Source organism: Scomber japonicus, chromosome 5, assembly GCF_027409825.1.
Source record: "Scomber japonicus isolate fScoJap1 chromosome 5, fScoJap1.pri, whole genome shotgun sequence".
NCBI classification, from domain to species: domain Eukaryota; kingdom Metazoa; phylum Chordata; class Actinopteri; order Scombriformes; family Scombridae; genus Scomber; species Scomber japonicus.
This window is the reverse complement of record NC_070582.1, coordinates 44,695-66,145: the sequence shown is the minus strand read 5'-3', so window position 1 is coordinate 66,145 and position 21,451 is coordinate 44,695. Positions and strand designations below refer to the sequence as shown.

Sequence of the window (21,451 nt, the reverse complement as noted above, 5' to 3'; positions counted from 1 at the left end):
CAGGAAGCTGAAAGACAGTATCGACCCCAACGTGATCCTCATCAACCCGACCTCACTGCTCAACACTGAAATAGACAACATTCATCACGAGTTCAAGAAGCTGCTAAACAACCTGAAGGAGAAGCTCATGGGGCTGCCCGATGATGATGATGGCGATGATGAAGACCTGCAGGGTACAGAATAAATATTAAAACTCACAGCTGGAGTCTAATCCAGTTCTAACCCTCTTATCTCAAATATGATCAAAGAGACAAGAAGCGAAACTTTGACATTATGACTGATTGAATATAGAGTTAATTGCACAAAAGTAAATTTAATTTATCAAAAAACTAATCTGTAGCATAATGTGGGAGGTTAGTTACAGTTACTGATTTAAAGCATTGTTACACTATTTTTAAATTAATATTAATGATGTTTGTGGCAGTTTGATAATCTCTGCATATATCAGCCCGACACATAACAGAGATCTCTGGACATTTACTCGTGGTTCAAACATCGATTCTTTAGTTTCAGTCATCGATCACAACTCTAATTTATTGTCCTTCAATTTAGATTCTTTATCTCACATCCTCAACCATGTGTCTGCCATTTAACTCTGATATGCACAGTGATGCTTACTACTTGGTGCTATCCACCTATTCATCTATCCATCCATCCATCCATCTATCTATCCATCCATCCATCCATCCATCCATCCATCCATCCATCCATCATCTATCCATCTATCCATCCATCCATCTATCTATCCACCCACCCATCTATCTATCCATCCATCCATCCATCCATCTATCTATCTATCTATCTATCCATCCATCTATCTATCCACCCACCCATCTATCTATCCACCCACCCATCTATCTATCCATCTATCTATCCATCCATCCATCCATCCATCCATCCATCCATCCATCCATCCATCCATCTATCTATCTATCTATCTATCTATCTATCTATCTATCTATCCATCCATCCATCCATCCATCCATCCATCCATCCATCCATCCATCCATCTATCCACCTATCCATCTATCTATCTATCTATCTATCTATCTATCTATCTATCTATCTATCTATCCATCCATCCATCCATCCATCCATCCATCCATCTATCCATCCATCCACCTATCCATCCATCTATCTATATCTATATTCGTCTTTCTTTGGAAACTGTGATGTGTAGAACTGCTGGATGAGATCCAGAAGCTTCACAAAGACTTCCTGTCTGATGAGAAGAGAGTGAAGAATGCTAACGAAGCTCTGGAGGACTCCATGGACACCAGAGAGGAGGTCAAACACAAACTGAGCAAGTGCAGCAGCAGAGGAGACCTGGCGCCTCTGGAGAAGTCGGTCAAAGCGCTGAGTGTGGTCAGCCTCAACCGTAAGGTGAGTTTACTGTGACCTCACAAACAAGGTGCGTATTATCGTCAGTTTAACAAACTGTCCTCCAGCAGGAGAATCTGACAGAAACATGAAGGCTGTCTGTTGTGGTCTGATGCAGATCTGTGGAGAACCAGGAGTAGGACAGGAGGACTGTTCAGGATGTGGTGGCGCTCTCTGTCGTCTGCCTCTGGGAAACAGGAAGTGTGGCGGTCCAAACTGTGATGGCATCGTTCCTCTGGGTGAAAAAGCTTCAGACACGGCAGATAACGCCAAGGAGAAACTCATCATGCTCTCTGGCAAACTGCAGGAGTCCAAGAACAAGGCAGGTTCATACTGGGAGTACTGGGAGCAGATGAAGGGGCTTTTAATTTGAAGGGTCAGACTACAATACAACTACATTATTCTAAACTAAATATTATTTATGATGTCACATCAACAGTACTGAGACTATCTATGAACACATTAACACACTAATATGATGTATGCTGGCTGTTCCCAGATGTGAATCTGTAGCAGAAACACATTTCATGGAGTAGGTATACTAGATAAACACTCATACACAGAAAACAATGAGACTCTTCACCGCCTTCCTTCTGTTTCAGATCAATGACGCCCAACAGGTGGCTCAGGACACTAAAGCTCTGACCAAAAACCTCCAAGATCGGATCAACAACAACATGGACACCTGGGAGAGAGACAAGAACAAAACCAAGGAGCTCATTCAGCGTGTCAGAGACTACCTGCTGGGTCAGTGTTCAATCTCAGAGTTAATGTACTGATCCTGGTGCCGCTGTAACCTGGTTACTGTTCATGTGACAGATGAGATGGTTCCTCCTGAGGATATTGAGAAAATGGCCCGAGCAGTGCTGGACATCCAGTTACCACGATCACCTGATGAGATTCGATCCATGATCAATAACATCAATGATCTGCTGTCCAATGCCGCCAACTTCCAGGAGGACATGAAGAAGCTGGAACAGCAGGCCAAGACGGCCCAGGACTTGCTGCAGAAAGCCCTGGAGCTCAAGTTGGTGTCTGAAAACATGAAATAACCATAAAAAAACATTTGTCTACAAAACAATTAACTGTAACTGTAACACAAAACCTTTAAAGTTAAACACAGATCCCTAACCCTAACCCTCTGTTACCTTCCTCTATAATGAACTAATCCGACTTCCCAGTGGAGAAATCTGTTTGTTGAAGCCATGTTGTTGTGTTTTGTTGTTTAGGGAACAGACGAAGAACATTGATATGAACAAGATCAGCCAAGATATTTATGAAGCAGAGAAAGCTCAGAGCAAAGCCAACGACGACCTGGAGACAGCCAGTGGAGACAAGGACATGGCCAAAGACCGACTCCGAGAAGTAAAGATTGATAAATATAAAACATTTTAAATGTATGTTCATCCTGTTTGAACACGTTCGTGTCCTCAGATTACAGACAAACTGGACGATGATGAGAAGAAGCTTATGAGCCCTCGACCCAAACAGCTGTTGGACAACATAGAAGCGCTCAAAAGGAAAACTGAACAGAACAGAGAACAAGCTAAAGAGGCCAAAGAGGCTGCAGACGCAGCTACAGGCAGCAGTAAAGATGCAGAGACGGTAAGATTACAGACTCAAACCCTAACCCGCAGACAGGAAGTACCACAGTGCAGGGTTAGGGTTAGGGTTGGAGTGATTGTAGAGGCAGATATGTGCATCGTAGTGAAATGTGAGAACAAGAAGAGAGCTGAAAGGTCAATAGTTGTACCAGGTTGGGGATCGTAACGAGACTTTTAAAGAGGTGTTTTTACCGTATCGATCCCCAACGGAGATCAGGATGCCAACTCTTACCAGGAAGTTGTTTAGGCCTCCAGGAAACTGAATCTTGGCTGGAACACGCCGGGTCCGGTTGACCTGATACACACACAATAACTAATGACATCCACACGGCGACGGTAGTAAAGAGTCTGAAGGGTCGGGGCTGTTTTACTGTTTGCTGTTTCGTTGGTGTCTGCAGTGTTTTGCTGAGTCATCCATAAAGATCCCAGTTGGCTGTTCTCAGTCTCTTACTTTAAAGATCACTGAAATGAAGTAATCCTTAGTTATCACTACATGATCAGTAGTTTTACTCATGGTTATGTCAGTTTTGTTAGTTCCACCTGTTATTACCTGCAGTATTGTTGCTATGGTGATACTCTGACTTATCACCTGCAGTATTGTTGCTATGGTGATACTCTGACTTATTACCTGCAGTACTGTTGCCATGGTGATACTCTGACTTATTACCTGCAGTACTGTTGCCATGGTGATACTCTGACTTATTACCTGCAGTATTGTTGCCATGGTGATACTCTGACTTATTACCTGCAGTATTGTTGCTATGGTGATACTCTGACTTATCACCTGCAGTATTGTTGCTATGGTGATACTCTGACTTATTACCTGCAGTACTGTTGCCATGGTGATACTCTGACTTATCACCTGCAGTATTGTTGCCATGGTGATACTCTGACTTATTACCTGCAGTATTGTTGCTATGGTGATACTCTGACTTATTACCTGCAGTACTGTTGCCATGGTGATACTCTGACTTATTACCTGCAGTACTGTTGCCATGGTGATACTCTGACTTATCACCTGCAGTATTGTTGCTATGGTGATACTCTGACTTATCACCTGCAGTATTGTTGCTATGGTGATACTCTGACTTATTACCTGCAGTATTGTTGCTATGGTGATACTCTGACTTATTACCTGCAGTATTGTTGCTATGGTGATACTCTGACTTATTACCTGCAGTATTGTTGCTATGGTGATACTCTGACTTATTACCTGCAGTATTGTTGCTATGGTGATACTCTGACTTATCACCTGCAGTATTGTTGCTATGGTGATACTCTGACTTATTACCTGCAGTACTGTTGCCATGGTGATACTCTGACTTATTACCTGCAGTACTGTTGCCATGGTGATACTCTGACTTATTACCTGCAGTATTGTTGCTATGGTGATACTCTGTCTCTTTAACAGGAGCTGGACAAGGTGAGAAAGCTGTTTGAGGTTTTAAAGCAGCAAAAAGGGAACGAGTCAGTTCAGGACGAAGCTGGAAAACGTCTGAAGAACATCGTGGAGGAGGTCGAGATGCTGAGGCGGCAAGTGGAGGACAAACAGCGACTCATAGAAGGTATTCTTATTATTATTATTATTATTATTATATGTGTTTTCCTACTATTACCTTTCATTTCAATACTTTCATCAAATTCCTCCATTATTATTACTTTCTTTTACTTTTATGAGACACCTGGCTAATAATCTAAATTACCAGCCCGGGCGGGATTTCAGATAAATGTTGAGTTAAGATTTTAAAGCCTTCATTCACACCTTTGTCTCTACGGCACCTTTTACTGGAGGGTTAGGGTGTGTGTGTAGTAGTGATGTGTGTGTGTGTTGTGTAGTAGTGATGTGTGTGTGTGTGTTGTGTTGTGTGTGTGTTGTGTGTAGTAGTGGTGTGTGTGTGTGTTGTGTGTAGTAGTGGTGTGTGTTGTGTTGTGTAGTAGTGAAGTGTGTGTGTTGTGTAGTGATGTGTGTGTGTTGTGTGTAGTAGTGGTGTGTGTTGTGTTGTGTAGTAGTGGTGTGTGTTGTGTAGTAGTGAAGTGTGTGTGTGTGTTGTGTGTAGTAGTGAAGTGTGTGTGTGTGTTGTGTAGTGAAGTGTGTGTGTGTGTTGTGTAGTGAAGTGTGTGTGTGTGTTGTGTGTAGTAGTGATGTGTGTGTGTGTTGTGTGTAGTAGTGAAGTGTGTGTGTGTGTTGTGTAGTGAAGTGTGTGTGTGTTGTGTAGTGAAGTGTGTGTTGTGTAGTGAAGTGTGTGTGTGTTGTGTAGTTGTGTAGTAGTGAAGTATGTGTGTGTGTGTGTAGTTGTGTAGTAGTGAAGTATGTGTGTGTAGTTGTGTAGTAGTGCAGTGTGTGTGTTGTGTAGTTGTGTAGTAGTGCAGTGTGTGTGTTGTGTAGTTGTGTAGTAGTGAAGTGTGTGTGTGTAGTTGTGTAGTAGTGCAGTGTGTGTGTTGTGTAGTTGTGTAGTAGTGAAGTGTGTGTGTTGTGTAGTTGTGTAGTAGTGAAGTATGTGTGTGTGTAGTTGTGTAGTAGTGAAGTATGTGTGTGTGTAGTTGTGTAGTAGTGCAGTGTGTGTGTTGTGTAGTTGTGAAGTAGTGCAGTGTGTGTGTGTGTGTAGTTGTGTAGTAGTGAAGTATGTGTGTGTAGTTGTGTAGTAGTGAAGTGTGTGTTTTGTTTAGTTGTGTAGTAGTGAAGTATGTGTGTGTAGTTGTGTAGTAGTGCAGTGTGTGTGTTGTGTAGTTGTGTAGTAGTGAAGTATGTGTGTGTAGTTGTGTAGTTGTGTAGTAGTGAAGTATGTGTGTGTAGTTGTGTAGTAGTGCAGTATGTGTGTTGTGTAGTTGTGTAGTAGTGAAGTATGTGTGTGTAGTTGTGTAGTTGTGTAGTAGTGAAGTATGTGTGTTGTGTAGTAGTGAAGTGTGTGTGTTGTGTAGTAGTGAAGTATGTGTGTTGTGTAGTTGTGTAGTAGTGAAGTATGTGTGTTGTGTAGTAGTGAAGTGTGTGTGTTGTGTAGTAGTGAAGTATGTGTGTGTGTGTAGTTGTGTAGTAGTGAAGTATGTGTGTGTAGTTGTGTAGTGAAGTGTGTGTGTGTTGTGTAGTTGTGTAGTAGTGAAGTATGTGTGTGTGTGTGTAGTTGTGTAGTAGTGAAGTATGTGTGTGTAGTTGTGTAGTAGTGCAGTGTGTGTGTTGTGTAGTTGTGTAGTAGTGCAGTGTGTGTGTTGTGTAGTTGTGTAGTAGTGAAGTGTGTGTGTGTAGTTGTGTAGTAGTGCAGTGTGTGTGTTGTGTAGTTGTGTAGTAGTGAAGTGTGTGTGTTGTGTAGTTGTGTAGTAGTGAAGTATGTGTGTGTGTAGTTGTGTAGTAGTGAAGTATGTGTGTGTGTAGTTGTGTAGTAGTGCAGTGTGTGTGTTGTGTAGTTGTGAAGTAGTGCAGTGTGTGTGTGTGTGTAGTTGTGTAGTAGTGAAGTATGTGTGTGTAGTTGTGTAGTAGTGAAGTGTGTGTTTTGTTTAGTTGTGTAGTAGTGAAGTATGTGTGTGTAGTTGTGTAGTAGTGCAGTGTGTGTGTTGTGTAGTTGTGTAGTAGTGAAGTATGTGTGTTGTGTAGTAGTGAAGTGTGTGTGTTGTGTAGTAGTGAAGTATGTGTGTTGTGTAGTTGTGTAGTAGTGAAGTGTGTGTGTTGTGTAGTTGTGTAGTAGTGAAGTATGTGTGTGTGTTGTGTAGTTGTGTAGTAGTGTAATATGTGTGTATTGTGTAGTTGTGTAGTAGTGCAGTGTGTGTGTTGTGTAGTTGTGTAGTAGTGAAGTATGTGTGTGTAGTTGTGTAGTAGTGAAGTATGTGTGTGTAGTTGTGTAGTAGTGATGTGTGTGTGTTGTGTAGTTGTGTAGTAGTGAAGTATGTGTGTGTAGTTTTGTAGTAGTGCAGTGTGTGTGTGTAGTTGTGTAGTAGTGAAGTATGTGTGTGTGTTGTGTAGTTGTGTAGTAGTGCAGTGTGTGTGTGTGTAGTTGTGTAGTAGTGAAGTGTGTGTGTGTTGTGTAGTTGTGTAGTAGTGAAGTATGTGTGTGTGTTGTGTAGTTGTGTAGTAGTGTAATATGTGTGTATTGTGTAGTTGTGTAGTAGTGTAATATGTGTGTGTAGTTGTGTAGTAGTGCAGTGTGTGTGTTGTGTAGTTGTGTAGTAGTGCAGTGTGTGTGTTGTGTAGTTGTGTAGTAGTGAAGTGTGTGTGTGTAGTTGTGTAGTAGTGCAGTGTGTGTGTGTAGTTGTGTAGTAGTGAAGTGAGTGTGTTGTGTAGTTGTGTAGTAGTGAAGTATGTGTGTGTAGTTGTGTAGTAGTGCAGTGTGTGTGTGTTGTGTAGTTGTGTAGTAGTGAAGTGTGTGTGTTGTGTAGTTGTGTAGTAGTGTAATATGTGTCTGTAGTTGTGTAGTAGTGAAGTGTGTGTGTAGTTGTGTAGTAGTGCAGTGTGTGTGTGTGTAGTTGTGTAGTAGTGCAGTGTGTGTGTGTGTGTGTAGTTGTGTAGTAGTGCAGTGTGTGTGTGTGTAGTTGTGTAGTAGTGCAGCGTGTGTGTGTGTAGTTGTGTAGTAGTGCAGTGTGTGTGGTGTGTAGTTGTGTAGTAGTGCAGCGTGTGTGTGTTGTGTAGTAGTGCAGCGTGTGTGTGTGTAGTTGTGTAGTAGTGAAGTGTGTGTGTGTTGTGTAGTTGTGTAGTAGTGCAGTGTGTGTGGTGTGTAGTTGTGTAGTAGTGCAGTGTGTGTGGTGTGTAGTTGTGTAGTAGTGCAGCGTGTGTGTGTGTAGTTGTGTAGTAGTGCAGCGTGTGTGTGTTGTGTAGTAGTGCAGCGTGTGTGTGTGTAGTTGTGTAGTAGTGAAGTGTGTGTGTGTTGTGTAGTTGTGTAGTAGTGTAATATGTGTGTGTAGTTGTGTAGTAGTGCAGCGTGTGTGTGTGTAGTTGTGTAGTAGTGAAGTGTGTGTGTGTTGTGTAGTTGTGTAGTAGTGTAATATGTGTGTGTAGTTGTGTAGTAGTGCAGCGTGTGTGTGTGTAGTTGTGTAGTAGTGAAGTATGTGTGTGTAGTTGTGTAGTAGTGCAGTGTGTGTGTTGTGTAGTTGTGTAGTAGTGAAGTGTGTGTGTGTTGTGTAGTAGTGTAATATGTGTGTGTAGTTGTGTAGTAGTGCAGCGTGTGTGTGTGTAGTTGTGTAGTAGTGAAGTATGTGTGTGTAGTTGTGTAGTAGTGCAGTGTGTGTGTTGTGTAGTTGTGTAGTAGTGCAGTGTGTGTTGTGTAGTTGTGTAGTAGTGAAGTATGTGTGTGTAGTTGTGTAGTAGTGCAGTGTGTGTGTGTTGTGTAGTTGTGTAGTAGTGAAGTGTGTGTGTGTTGTGTAGTTGTGTAGTAGTGAAGTATGTGTGTGTAGTTGTGTAGTAGTGAAGTATGTGTGTGTAGTTGTGTAGTAGTGCAGTGTGTGTGTTGTGTAGTTGTGTAGTAGTGAAGTATGTGTGTGTAGTTGTGTAGTAGTGAAGTGTGTGTGTTGTGTAGTTGTGTAGTAGTGCAGTGTGTGTTGTGTAGTTGTGTAGTAGTGCAGTGTGTGTTGTGTAGTTGTGTAGTAGTGAAGTATGTGTGTGTAGTTGTGTAGTAGTGCAGTGTGTGTGTTGTGTAGTTGTGTAGTAGTGCAGTGTGTGTGTTGTGTAGTTGTGTAGTAGTGCAGTGTGTGTGTGTTGTGTAGTTGTGTAGTAGTGCAGTGTGTGTGTGTGTAGTTGTGTAGTAGTGCAGTGTGTGTGTGTTGTGTAGTTGTGTAGTAGTGTAATATGTGTGTGTAGTTGTGTAGTAGTGCAGTGTGTGTGTTGTGTAGTTGTGTAGTAGTGCAGTGTGTGTGTTGTGTAGTTGTGTAGTAGTGAAGTGTGTGTGTTGTGTAGTTGTGTAGTAGTGCAGTGTGTGTTGTGTAGTTGTGTAGTAGTGCAGTGTGTGTGTTGTGTAGTTGTGTAGTAGTGCAGTGTGTGTTGTGTAGTTGTGTAGTAGTGAAGTATGTGTGTGTAGTTGTGTAGTAGTGCAGTGTGTGTGTGTGTAGTTGTGTAGTAGTGCAGTGTGTGTGTTGTGTAGTTGTGTAGTAGTGAAGTATGTGTGTGTAGTTGTGTAGTAGTTCAGTGTGTGTGTTGTGTAGTTGTGTAGTAGTGAAGTGTGTGTGTTGTGTAGTTGTGTAGTAGTGCAGTGTGTGTGTTGTGTAGTTGTGTAGTAGTGAAGTGTGTGTGTTGTGTAGTTGTGTAGTAGTGAAGTGTGTGTGTTGTGTAGTTGTGTAGTAGTGTAATATGTGTGTGTAGTTGTGTAGTAGTGCAGTGTGTGTGTGTAGTTGTGTAGTAGTGAAGTGTGTGTGTTGTGTAGTTGTGTAGTAGTGAAGTGTGTGTGTGTGTAGTTGTGTAGTAGTGTAGTAGTGAAGTGTGTGTGTTGTGTAGTTGTGTAGTAGTGTAATATGTGTCTGTAGTTGTGTAGTAGTGCAGTGTGTGTGTTGTGTAGTTGTGTAGTAGTGCAGTGTGTGTGTTGTGTAGTTGTGTAGTAGTGCAGCGTGTGTGTTGTGTAGTTGTGTAGTAGTGCAGCGTGTGTGTTGTGTAGTTGTGTAGTAGTGCAGCGTGTGTGTTGTGTAGTTGTGTAGTAGTGCAGCGTGTGTGTTGTGTAGTTGTGTAGTAGTGTAATATGTGTGTGTAGTTGTGTAGTAGTGGAGTGTGTGTGTTGTGTAGTTGTGTAGTAGTGTAATATGTGTGTGTAGTTGTGTAGTAGTGCAGTGTGTGTGTTGTGTAGTTGTGTAGTAGTGCAGCGTGTGTGTTGTGTAGTTGTGTAGTAGTGTAATATGTGTGTGTAGTTGTGTAGTAGTGGAGTGTGTGTGTTGTGTAGTTGTGTAGTAGTGAAGTATGTGTGTGTAGTTGTGTAGTAGTGCAGTGTGTGTGTTGTGTAGTTGTGTAGTAGTGAAGTGTGTGTGTTGTGTAGTTGTGTAGTAGTGAAGTATGTGTGTGTGTTGTGTAGTTGTGTAGTAGTGAAGTATGTGTGTGTGTTGTGTAGTTGTGTAGTAGTGAAGTGTGTGTGTTGTGTAGTTGTGTAGTAGTGTAATATGTGTGTGTTGTGTAGTTGTGTAGTAGTGCAGCGTGTGTGTTGTGTAGTTGTGTAGTAGTGAAGTATGTGTGTGTGTTGTGTAGTTGTGTAGTAGTGAAGTGTGTGTGTTGTGTAGTTGTGTAGTAGTGTAATATGTGTGTGTTGTGTAGTTGTGTAGTAGTGAAGTGTGTGTGTTGTGTAGTTGTGTAGTAGTGCAGCGTGTGTGTGTGTGTAGTTGTGTAGTAGTGCAGTGTGTGTGTGTAGTTGTGTAGTAGTGAAGTGTGTGTGTTGTGTAGTTGTGTAGTAGTGAAGTGTGTGTGTTGTGTAGTTGTGTAGTTGTGTAATATGTGTGTATTGTGTAGTTGTGTAGTAGTGAAGTGTGTGTGTTGTGTAGTTGTGTAGTTGTGTAATATGTGTGTATTGTGTAGTTGTGTAGTAGTGCAGTGTGTGTGTGTGTAGTTGTGTAGTTGTGTAGTAGTGAAGTATGTGTGTGTAGTTGTGTAGTAGTGAAGTATGTGTGTGTAGTTGTGTAGTAGTGAAGTATGTGTTGTGTAGTTGTGTAGTCGTGAAGTGTGTGTGTTGTGTAGTTGTGTAGTAGTGCAGTGTGTGTGTGTGTAGTTGTGTAGTAGTGTAATATGTGTGTATTGTGTGTTGCAGACGTGGAGAAGAACATCAACCAGCTGATCAGACGTAAACAGGAGAAAGTCGCTGAAGTGGCCGAACTCTTAAAGGAAGTGGATTCTCTTCGCCAGGACATCTCGAAACGGGCTGAAGGATACATCAACTGCTCCTCTTAAACCCTTCAACCCTTAAAACCCTTCAAACCCTAACCCATCAACTGCTCCTCTTAAACCCTTCAAACCCTTAAAACCCTAACCCATCAACTGCTCCTCTTAAACCCTCAAACCCTTCAAACCCTTCAAACCCTAACCCATCAACTGCTCCTCTTAAAACCCTTAAACCCTTCAGACCCTTCAAACCCTAACCCATCAACTGCTCCTCTTAAACCCTTCAAACCCTTAAAACCCTAACCCATCAACTGCTCCTCTTAAACCCTTCAAACCCTTAAAACCCTAACCCATCAACTGCTCCTCTTAAACCCTCAAACCCTTCAAACCCTTCAAACCCTAACCCATCAACTGCTCCTCTTAAAACCCTTAAACCCTTCAGACCCTTCAAACCCTAACCCATCAACTGCTCCTCTTAAACCCTTAAACCCCTTCAAACCCTAACCCATCAACTGCTCCTCTTAAACCCCTTAAACCCCTTCAAACCCTAACCCATCAACTGCTCCTCTTAAAACCCTTAAACCCCTTCAAACCCTAACCCATCAACTGCTCCTCTTAAACCCCTTAAACCCCTTCAAACCCTAACCCATCAACTGCTCCTCTTAAAACCCTTAAAACCCTTAAACCCCTTAAACCCTAACCCATCAACTGCTCCTCTTAAGACCCTTAAACCCTTCAAACCCTAACCCATCAACTGCTCCTCTTAAGACCCTTAAACCCTTCAAACCCTAACCCATCAACTGCTCCTCTTAAAACCCTTTAAACCCTTCAAACCCTAACCCATCAACTGCTCCTCTTAAAACCCTTAAACCCCTTAAACCCTAACCCATCAACTGCTCCTCTTAAGACCCTTCAAACCCTTCAAACCCTAACCCATCAACTGCTCCTCTTAAGACCCTTAAACCCTAACCCATCAACTGCTCCTCTTAAACCCTTAAACCCTAACCCATCAACTGCTCCTCTTAAAACCCTTCAAACCCTAACCCATCAACTGCTCCTCTTAAACCCTTCAAACCCTAACCCATCAACTGCTCCTCTTAAACCCTTAAAACCCTTAAACCCTAACCCATCAACTGCTCCTCTTAAAACCCTTCAAACCCTTCAAACCCTAACCCATCAACTGCTCCTCTTAAAACCTTCAAACCCTAACCCATCAACTGCTCCTCTTAAAACCCTTCAAACCCTTCAAACCCTAACCCATCAACTGCTCCTCTTAAAACCCTTAAACCCTAACCCATCAACTGCTCCTCTTAAAACCCTTAAAACCCTTAAACCCTAACCCATCAACTGCTCCTCTTAAAACCCTTCAAACCCTTCAAACCCTAACCCATCAACTGCTCCTCTTAAAACCCTTCAAACCCTTCAAACCCTAACCCATCAACTGCTCCTCTTAAAACCCTTCAAACCCTAACCCATCAACTGCTCCTCTTAAACCCTTAAAACCCTTAAACCCTAACCCATCAACTGCTCCTCTTAAAACCCTTCAACCCTTCAAACCCTAACCCATCAACTGCTCCTCTTAAAACCCTTAAACCCCTTCAAACCCTAACCCATCAACTGCTCCTCTTAAAACCCTTCAAACCCTTCAAACCCTAACCCATCAACTGCTCCTCTTAAAACCCTTCAACCCTTCAAACCCTAACCCATCAACTGCTCCTCTTAAAACCCTTAAACCCTTCAAACCCTAACCCATCAACTGCTCCTCTTAAAACCCTTCAAACCCTAACCCATCAACTGCTCCTCTTAAAACCCTTCAAACCCTTCAAACCCTAACCCATCAACTGCTCCTCTTAAGACCCTTCAAACCCTAACCCATCAACTGCTCCTCTTAAAACCCTTCAAACCCTTCAAACCCTTAAACCCTAACCCATCAACTGCTCCTCTTAAAACCCTTCAAACCCTAACCCATCAACTGCTCCTCTTAAACCCTTCAAACCCTAACCCATCAACTGCTCCTCTTAAAACCCTTCAAACCCTTCAAACCCTTAAACCCTAACCCATCAACTGCTCCTCTTAAAACCCTTAAACCCTAACCCATCAACTGCTCCTCTTAAAACCCTTAAACCCTAACCCATCAACTGCTCCTCTTAAACCCTTAAACCCTAACCCATCAACTGCTCCTCTTAAAACCCTTAAACCCTAACCCATCAACTGCTCCTCTTAAACCCTTCAAACCCTAACCCATCAACTGCTCCTCTTAAAACCCTTCAAACCCTTCAAACCCTTAAACCCTAACCCATCAACTGCTCCTCTTAAAACCCTTCAAACCCTAACCCATCAACTGCTCCTCTTAAACCCTTCAAACCCTAACCCATCAACTGCTCCTCTTAAAACCCTTCAAACCCTTCAAACCCTTAAACCCTAACCCATCAACTGCTCCTCTTAAAACCCTTAAACCCTAACCCATCAACTGCTCCTCTTAAAACCCTTAAACCCTAACCCATCAACTGCTCCTCTTAAAACCCTTCAAACCCTTAAACCCTAACCCATCAACTGCTCCTCTTAAAACCCTTAAACCCTAACCCATCAACTGCTCCTCTTAAAACCCTTCAAACCCTTAAACCCTAACCCATCAACTGCTCCTCTTAAAACCCTTAAACCCTTAAAACCCTAACCCATCAACTGCTCCTCTTAAACCCTTCAAACCCTTCAAACCCTAACCCATCAACTGCTCCTCTTAAAACCCTTCAACCCTTAAAACCCTAACCCATCAACTGCTCCTCTTAAAACCCTTCAAACCCTTCAAACCCTAACCCATCAACTGCTCCTCTTCAACCCTTCAAACCCTAACCCATCAACTGCTCCTCTTAAAACCCTTAAACCCTTCAAACCCTAACCCATCAACTGCTCCTCTTAAAACCCTTAAACCCTTCAAACCCTAACCCATCAACTGCTCCTCTTAAAACCCTTCAAACCCTTCAAACCCTAACCCATCAACTGCTCCTCTTAAAACCCTTCAAACCCTTCAAACCCTAACCCATCAACTGCTCCTCTTAAACCCTTAAACCCCTAACCCATCAACTGCTCCTCTTAAAACCCTTAAACCCTTCAACCCTTCAAACCCTAACCCATCAACTGCTCCTCTTAAAACCCTTAAACCCTTCAAAACCTAACCCATCAACTGCTCCTCTTAAAACCCTTAAACCCTTCAAACCCTTCAAACCCTAACCCATCAACTGCTCCTCTTAAACCCTTCAAACCCTTCAAACCCTAACCCATCAACTGCTCCTCTTAAAACCCTTCAAACCCTTCAAACCCTTCAAACCCTAACCCATCAACTGCTCCTCTTAAACCCTTAAACCCTAACCCATCAACTGCTCCTCTTAAAACCCTTCAAACCCTTCAAACCCTTCAAACCCTAACCCATCAACTGCTCCTCTTAAAACCCTCCAAACCCTTCAAACCCTAACCCATCAACTGCTCCTCTTAAAACCCTTCAAACCCTTCAAACCCTTAAACCCTAACCCATCAACTGCTCCTCTTAAAACCCTTAAACCCTTCAAACCCTAACCCATCAACTGCTCCTCTTAAAACCCTTAAAACCCTTAAAACCCTTAAAACCCTTCAAACCCTAACCCATCAACTGCTCCTCTTAAAACCCTTAAACCCTTCAAACCCTAACCCATCAACTGCTCCTCTTAAAACCTTCAAACCCTAACCCATCAACTGCTCCTCTTCAAACCCTTCAAACCCTAACCCATCAACTGCTCCTCTTAAAACCCTTAAACCCTTCAAACCCTAACCCATCAACTGCTCCTCTTAAAACCCTTAAACCCTTCAAACCCTAACCCATCAACTGCTCCTCTTAAAACCTTCAAACCCTTCAAACCCTAACCCATCAACTGCTCCTCTTAAAACCCTTAAACCCTTCAAACCCTAACCCATCAACTGCTCCTCTTAAAACCCTTAAACCCTTAAAACCCTAACCCATCAACTGCTCCTCTTAAAACCCTTCAAACCCTAACCCATCAACTGCTCCTCTTAAAACCCTTCAAACCCTTCAAACCCTAACCCATCAACTGCTCCTCTTAAAACCCTTCAAACCCTTCAAACCCTAACCCATCAACTGCTCCTCTTAAAACCCTTCAACCCTTCAAACCCTAACCCATCAACTGCTCCTCTTAAAACCCTTCAAACCCTTCAAACCCTAACCCATCAACTGCTCCTCTTAAAACCCTTCAAACCCTAACCCATCAACTGCTCCTCTTAAAACCCTTCAAACCCTTCAAACCCTTCAAACCCTAACCCATCAACTGCTCCTCTTAAAACCCTTAAACCCTTCAAACCCTAACCCATCAACTGCTCCTCTTAAAACCCTTCAAACCCTTCAAACCCTAACCCATCAACTGCTCCTCTTAAAACCCTTCAAACCCTAACCCATCAACTGCTCCTCTTAAAACCCTTCAAACCCTAACCCATCAACTGCTCCTCTTAAAACCCTTCAAACCCTTCAAACCCTAACCCATCAACTGCTCCTCTTAAGACCCTTCAAACCCTAACCCATCAACTGCTCCTCTTAAAACCCTTCAAACCCTTCAAACCCTAACCCATCAACTGCTCCTCTTCAAACCCTTCAAACCCTAACCCATCAACTGCTCCTCTTAAAACCCGCTGCAGGGTCAGGGTTCGGGTGAATACTAACCCGGACCCTGACCACGGTGCTAACCCTAACCCTGTAATAATGTTTATTCTCATTTAGTTTTTTATGTTTTAGTAACCAAACATATTCTTGCTCTTGTTTAAATAGAAATAAAACCAATATGAGATTTACATGATTCTATGGTTGAAGGTGTATTCTGGGTCTGGTGGTTTCATGCTAACGCTAACGCTAACGCTAACATATCTAACCCTAACCATGAGTTTATGAATTTGACTTATCTGTACATGTATTAATAATAATACTACATTTATATTTCATGTAAATAAAGTCATTTTTATGATTATGATAAACTGGCTTGACTACTTCTTCTTCTTCAACTTTATTCATAAAGCACTTTAAAAAAACAAAGTGCTGTACATAAATAAAACAACACAGGAACATAAAACAATTAACAGGAAATAAATACTAAAATAATTGTTTATTGTCTTTAAAACAAATTAAAAACGCCTATGATCCCTGGAGCTGCAGATTAAAGATTAGTTAGGTTTTAGAAAGTAGATTTTTATTTAATGTCCTCTCAGCTAAATAAATGGCACGCAGCCTTTTGATTGTTTAAATCCTTTTATTTTCATTAAGTTGTCAAACTTCATGTTTACAGTTTAATGGACCTCAGTTATCTTTGCATCTGTAGCTTTAAGGCCTCCAGGTTAGGGTTAGGTTCATTCAATCCATGTGGTCAAAAGGTTTGTAATTTATTTATCCAGCATGTTTCTGTGTTAGTCTGTTTCTGACCATCATAAACCCGAACCCTCCACACAGCTGCTGCTAATCAGCTTCACCACCTGCCTCTGATCAAGGTAATCAGCTTCACCACCTGCCTCTGATCAAGGTAATCAGCTGAGGTTTAAAAGCTCCAGCACCGGTCGCTCCGATGATCACTTTGTGTGTTTGTGTGAAGGAAGAAGGTTCAGAGGGACAAGCTTCCTGAGGGTTAGGGTTAGTGGTACAGAGCCTCCTACTTTCTAAGCTTCCTGAGGGTTAGGGTCAGTGGTACAGAGCCTCCTTCTTTCTAAGCTTCCTGAGGGTTAGGGTTAGTGGTACAGAGCCTCCTTCTTTCTAAGCTTCCTGAGGGTTAGGGTTAGAGGTACAGAGCCTCCTACTTTCTAAGCTTCCTGAGGGTTAGGGTTAGTGGTACAGAGCCTCCTACTTTCTAAGCTTCCTGAGGGTTAGGGTCAGTGGTACAGAGCCTCCTACTTTCTAAGCTTCCTGAGCAGAGGGACTGCTGACGAGGGTTAAGGACCAAGACTTGTTTAATCCCTCTCACCATTATTACGTTGCTTGTCAGTGTATTCTTCTCATTTCAAACAACATGCAAAAACCAAAGATGAGCACAAAAAGAATAAAAAAGAAAAGAAATCTGTTGAGTTAGTTCATACTGCTCATTAAGGCAGTGGAGCTGATGTTTTAGTTAAAAGAAGAGTATGTGGGGCATTCCCTTATTGTGGAGGGAAGACTACCCCCCCCCAACCCTAACCCCCCCCTTCACAAACCTCCCACAGTCCTTTTCCTCATGAACTCGTTCAGCGGTGGTGGAGCAACACCATGGAGACATTTACACACAAAACAAACAAATCTAAAAGTTTTAAAATTATGGAAACTTAAAAAATGACATTTGTGTCTGACTTCCTGTCTGGTGCGATCTGCTCTGTTGAGTTTGACACGATTTAGAAACGGCTCCGTCCAGAGAGCCTCCTGGTGGAAATTGGGCTTTAGAGAGGCGATAAGGAGCTTTGGCCGCTAAAATGTGAAATTCACTTCAGACCCTCAAAAAATGTTTCGTGTTTGTCCCACATACACTTTATGACAACTTCCACGTGTGATAACATACTCCAACCCTAACCCTCCAGGTCAAAGTTTCACTGGAGCACCTAGACCTGTCTGCAGAGGGTGGTCATACACCGCAAGGCCCAGGAAATGCTAGAGGTGTAACAGAGCTGCCAACTCTCACGCACTCACGCCATACATCCATTTTCTCAAGACGATCGGCTTTCTATCGCTCATTTGCCCGTCATGTCTTCTTTTTTTATAATGTCACGTCAGCAGTTTCTACCTGCTGAGGAGATCTCAGTCTGAAGTATGAGATGAGGAGAGCAGCAGGTTAACTTCAGGTCTCTGGGGGGGGGGGTCTCAGGTCTCTCCATAGACTGGTCTCTACACTGAGAGCCTGAGATAGGAGGAGCAGATAATCTAGTGCAGCTATGGAAGCCTAATGATGCCAAAAGTAAAATGAGTCACACTACAAAATTATAACACTATTTATATTTTGTTCTACTTGTGTATTTATGTGATACAGGATTTAAGCAATTTACTTTTATTTCTGTTTTTTTTATTTATTTTATATTTTATTTTGTTATAATTTGTGATAATTAGATTCTTTATTTAATTTAATTTATATTTATATATTACAATTGTTTCTACTCTTTAATTTACTTTTTAGTATTTATGGTTGTTATTCATCTATAAAATATCTATATGGAGAAACCTCTTACAGTGCTGCATACTGCATATGATCATTATATATTTAGAAAGTAGAACTGATTCATTACAAGATGATTGTTAAAACATTTCAAGTCTAGAAGGCCCTACAAGTCATGATCAGATGAACATGAATCAGAGTTAGTTCAGGTATTCCACATTTTTATTATACCACCCAAAAATCCACTTGAATGCAGGAAATCACATCTACTTCATCCAAAATGTCCTGGGGGGGGGGGTGGACCTCCAGCTATGTCTTTGCTTCAGAATGTAACCAATGTTGTCCATCTCCAGTCTGCCTCCCTATCAACGGCTTTGGGCCCTGCAAACCACCAGAATGCACAACATGGGTACAACGGCACATTAATTCCAATTCCCTGATATTTGAGCCACCAATGTGTGCGGCTGCGTGCAAGACAACATTTTGGTCACCCCCGACAAAATCTCACTCCAAGGTTTTACAACTTCTTACCTCAAATGTCCGTCTTCAATAAGCCGGTCTTCGTGCTTTGTAGCTGCCAAGGTCTGAGGGGATAATTCATGATGGGGGTGCACAATCAAGGAGACTTGCATTTATTCTGCATCTACATAAAAATTAAGTCATAACATTGTTGGAAATCATAAGAAAAGGTGAACGATTGAGGAAAAAAACCTAAAATGTGTAAGAAAGTTGAAATGTGTTTGGCGTCATTCCCCATGAGGCTCCGCCTCCGGTGCAATCAGCAAGTGGTAGAAGTGGTTGTACAGTAACGTTTCATTTATACATCAGGGTTGAAGGGAGAAGTTTGAAACTCAACGATTTAATTAAGTTGTAAAAACATTTTGAACCTTACTGGTGGTGACAACCATCCACCTGCGTCCCAGACCTGGAAATGAGAGGGTTTGATATTTTCGGTTGGGGGTAGGGTCCAATATGAAAGGTTGGGGGTAGGGTCCAAAGTTGTAGAACCCGTGCAGAGGAACCTGAAGAGTTCGGTTTAGACCTGCTCTATGTGGAAAGAGCCTTCACATGACTCTGTTGTGATTTGGTGCTATACTAATAAAGATTGATTGACTTGGGGTTGTGTTCAGGGGTCACAGGGCAGAGATTATAGTTAAAGGTTGTGGGTTTGAATCCAGAGGTCAATCCAGGTTTTATTATTTTTAATTAATTATATTTATGTAGATATATTTATCATTAAACAACTAAAGGTGCTTCAAAGAAGGATATTTCCCTTAAATCAAAGTAAGGGTTAGAGTTAGGGTAGAGTGCACGGTCCTTCCAACCTCAGAAGGAGATGGGGAAAAAAAATGGTTTTATTGGTTAGGGTGTTTTTGTTGGATTATTGTTAAACGGAAGTTTTTTTGTTTTGGTGATTTCGTGCAGTTTGGAGAGTAAAGTTAAGGGTAATTGGTTTGGTGAAAAAAGTGCGTGAGTGAAAAAAGGTTAATTGTGGTTGTTAGGGTGGAATTCAGAGAAGAAAAAAATGAGAGAGTGGTTTATTCCTTAGTGAGTTTCTGAACAGAGCAGAGTTGGTTGTTCCTCCCCCCGGAGGAAACTTGGGTTTTGAGTACTCTGAAAAGTGACCAGAAGAATCTCTGTGTGCTAATTTCAAAAGTCCAGAAACCAGACCGAATGCACCTTTTACACCTGAAACCCAGACGGAAGTATTAGTATCACGGACATATGTCCTACATACCAGGATCCGGAAGGGGATGGGGAGGGCATAGGGAAGGAAATAAGGAACTGTAAGAAATTCAGAAAAGCCCTGAAGTCTCTAGTCAGACATCTCACACTGACAGAGTTTGTGGTAAGGAAAAAACAGTACAGCTGTAAGTGCATCCGTCCCTGTTTTGGATCTGAGTCCGGACAGAAGGCGGCATGCACCCCATCACTGTAACTGATTAACCCCTCGCAAGCTCGTTTCTGTATTTAAGAGGACGGGATGCCGTTAAGGCCTCACGACGCTCCAACTGCGGAAAGATTAAATGCATAATCTTCCGATTGATTACTCTGTCTGTTCATGCTCACTGGGACATCGACGCCTTACCACAAGACACTCCTAGCCCAGGTTGGTCCCGCCAGAGGTGACCTTCCTCTGGGGCATGTCCCACACTACTCTACACTAACCAGTTTGTTTTTCTGAAATTTTGGATTCTTTTTGGAAAATTCTTGTGAATTGGGGTTTGTTTGAAAGCTGTTGCGGTCCGGTTGAAAAGTTTAAAGTTAAAAATTAAAAATTTTTGAGAAAGAGGTTTGATTACGATTTTTTTGAAGAAAAAAGGGTTTAGGGTTAGGGAGGAAGGATCGAGCCTGTCTCCCGAAGGAGATAGGAGGGGCACGCTCCACCCCCCCGGACCTCCCCCTATCCCGGTCCCAAAAAGGCTGGCGGGTCCGCTGGCGCCTCCTGCCCCGCTGGACCAACACCCAGTCACCATCATAGTCACCCATAATTGGGTGGTGTCCAATATATTTGTTTTTTTTAGAAAAATGAAATAAAAAGAAAAGTTTTTAAATAAAGTTATCAAAAAACAAATCATTGTTTTTATGTAAATATAAAATCCAAAAATTAAATCCAATAATCAACTAAGGAAGGTGTGCCGACAACGTTTCGACCCTGTTTCTTTTTTGCGCAGTTTAAACTTTGCTTTTAATTAATATTTAATAAATAATCTTTTAAAAATATAACATAGAACAATCAAAATAAATGATCACAAAATCAAATTAAAGTAGCAAATGTAAAAAAGAAATAAAAATATACAAAGGTAACAACTAAACAACGGGTCGTGGTCAGGAGGGGTGAAATCAGATTGGGCTATTTCGAGCTGCTCAACCTTTTTCTTCTCGTTTGCCAACAGGTGTGTGAGGTGGTTGTTTTTTTGTTTCATTGAGCGGTACAATCTTACATATCGAGCCATTAATCTGAAAAGTTGGAGAAACAAGTCCATGGCCTTGGTGTATAGGGGAGCCCTTTCAAAAGATTGATCTTGAAGTTTTAAACAAAGGAATTGGCGTTGTTCTTTGAGAGCGTCCACCTCTGGTGAGTATGCCATCTTAAAAATAGTCCAGTGCAAGGTGTTGACTTTCTCTCTTGAAGAGTGACGACAGAGTGAATAGCGGCAGCCGCAGCTTCTGTTTATACACGGAGAGCTCGTGGTGAGTAACGGAGCGTTGTGCCAATGAGCTTTGAGTAGGCGGGACTTGTTAATTGGAAAAGCCAATCACAGCAGTGTTTCTAGTTGGCAACGACCAATGACGTCCCGCCCTCGTTGACTGATAGGGCTTTGCTGACTATTATTCCAGCCAGTGAAACCAGAACACAGTTTTGTCAGTATGTAGTGAAATTGATGTAATGTGCATACGTTGGCTGACTGCATGTAGACTGGTTTATGACAGAGGAGGGAGGACCATACTCATGTTTATATTAGTGTGAGTGCATTGTACTCATGACTTCTCTGAGGTACTGCGACTTGTCTTGTTGCTCCCGTTTTTGCTGAGTGTGGTTACTAAAGTTTACACGCACT

The 21,451-nt window shown here is 42.1% G+C and overlaps 1 protein-coding gene across 1 annotated transcript in view; it reads left to right on the top strand.

The window, feature by feature from the left end:
- The window catches only part of lamb4 (laminin, beta 4), a 34,150-nt gene extending 23,329 nt beyond the window's left edge, over window positions 1-10,821 (top strand). The window contains exons 26-34 of the mRNA XM_053319294.1: window positions 4-173; window positions 1,181-1,383; window positions 1,499-1,702; window positions 1,983-2,127; window positions 2,200-2,407; window positions 2,610-2,745; window positions 2,815-2,985; window positions 4,396-4,549; window positions 10,682-10,821. Coding sequence (XP_053175269.1) covers window positions 4-173; window positions 1,181-1,383; window positions 1,499-1,702; window positions 1,983-2,127; window positions 2,200-2,407; window positions 2,610-2,745; window positions 2,815-2,985; window positions 4,396-4,549; window positions 10,682-10,821 — 1,531 coding nt within the window. The remainder of the gene's footprint in view (window positions 1-3; window positions 174-1,180; window positions 1,384-1,498; window positions 1,703-1,982; window positions 2,128-2,199; window positions 2,408-2,609; window positions 2,746-2,814; window positions 2,986-4,395; window positions 4,550-10,681) is intronic.
- Window positions 10,822-21,451: the final 10,630 nt, after the last annotated feature.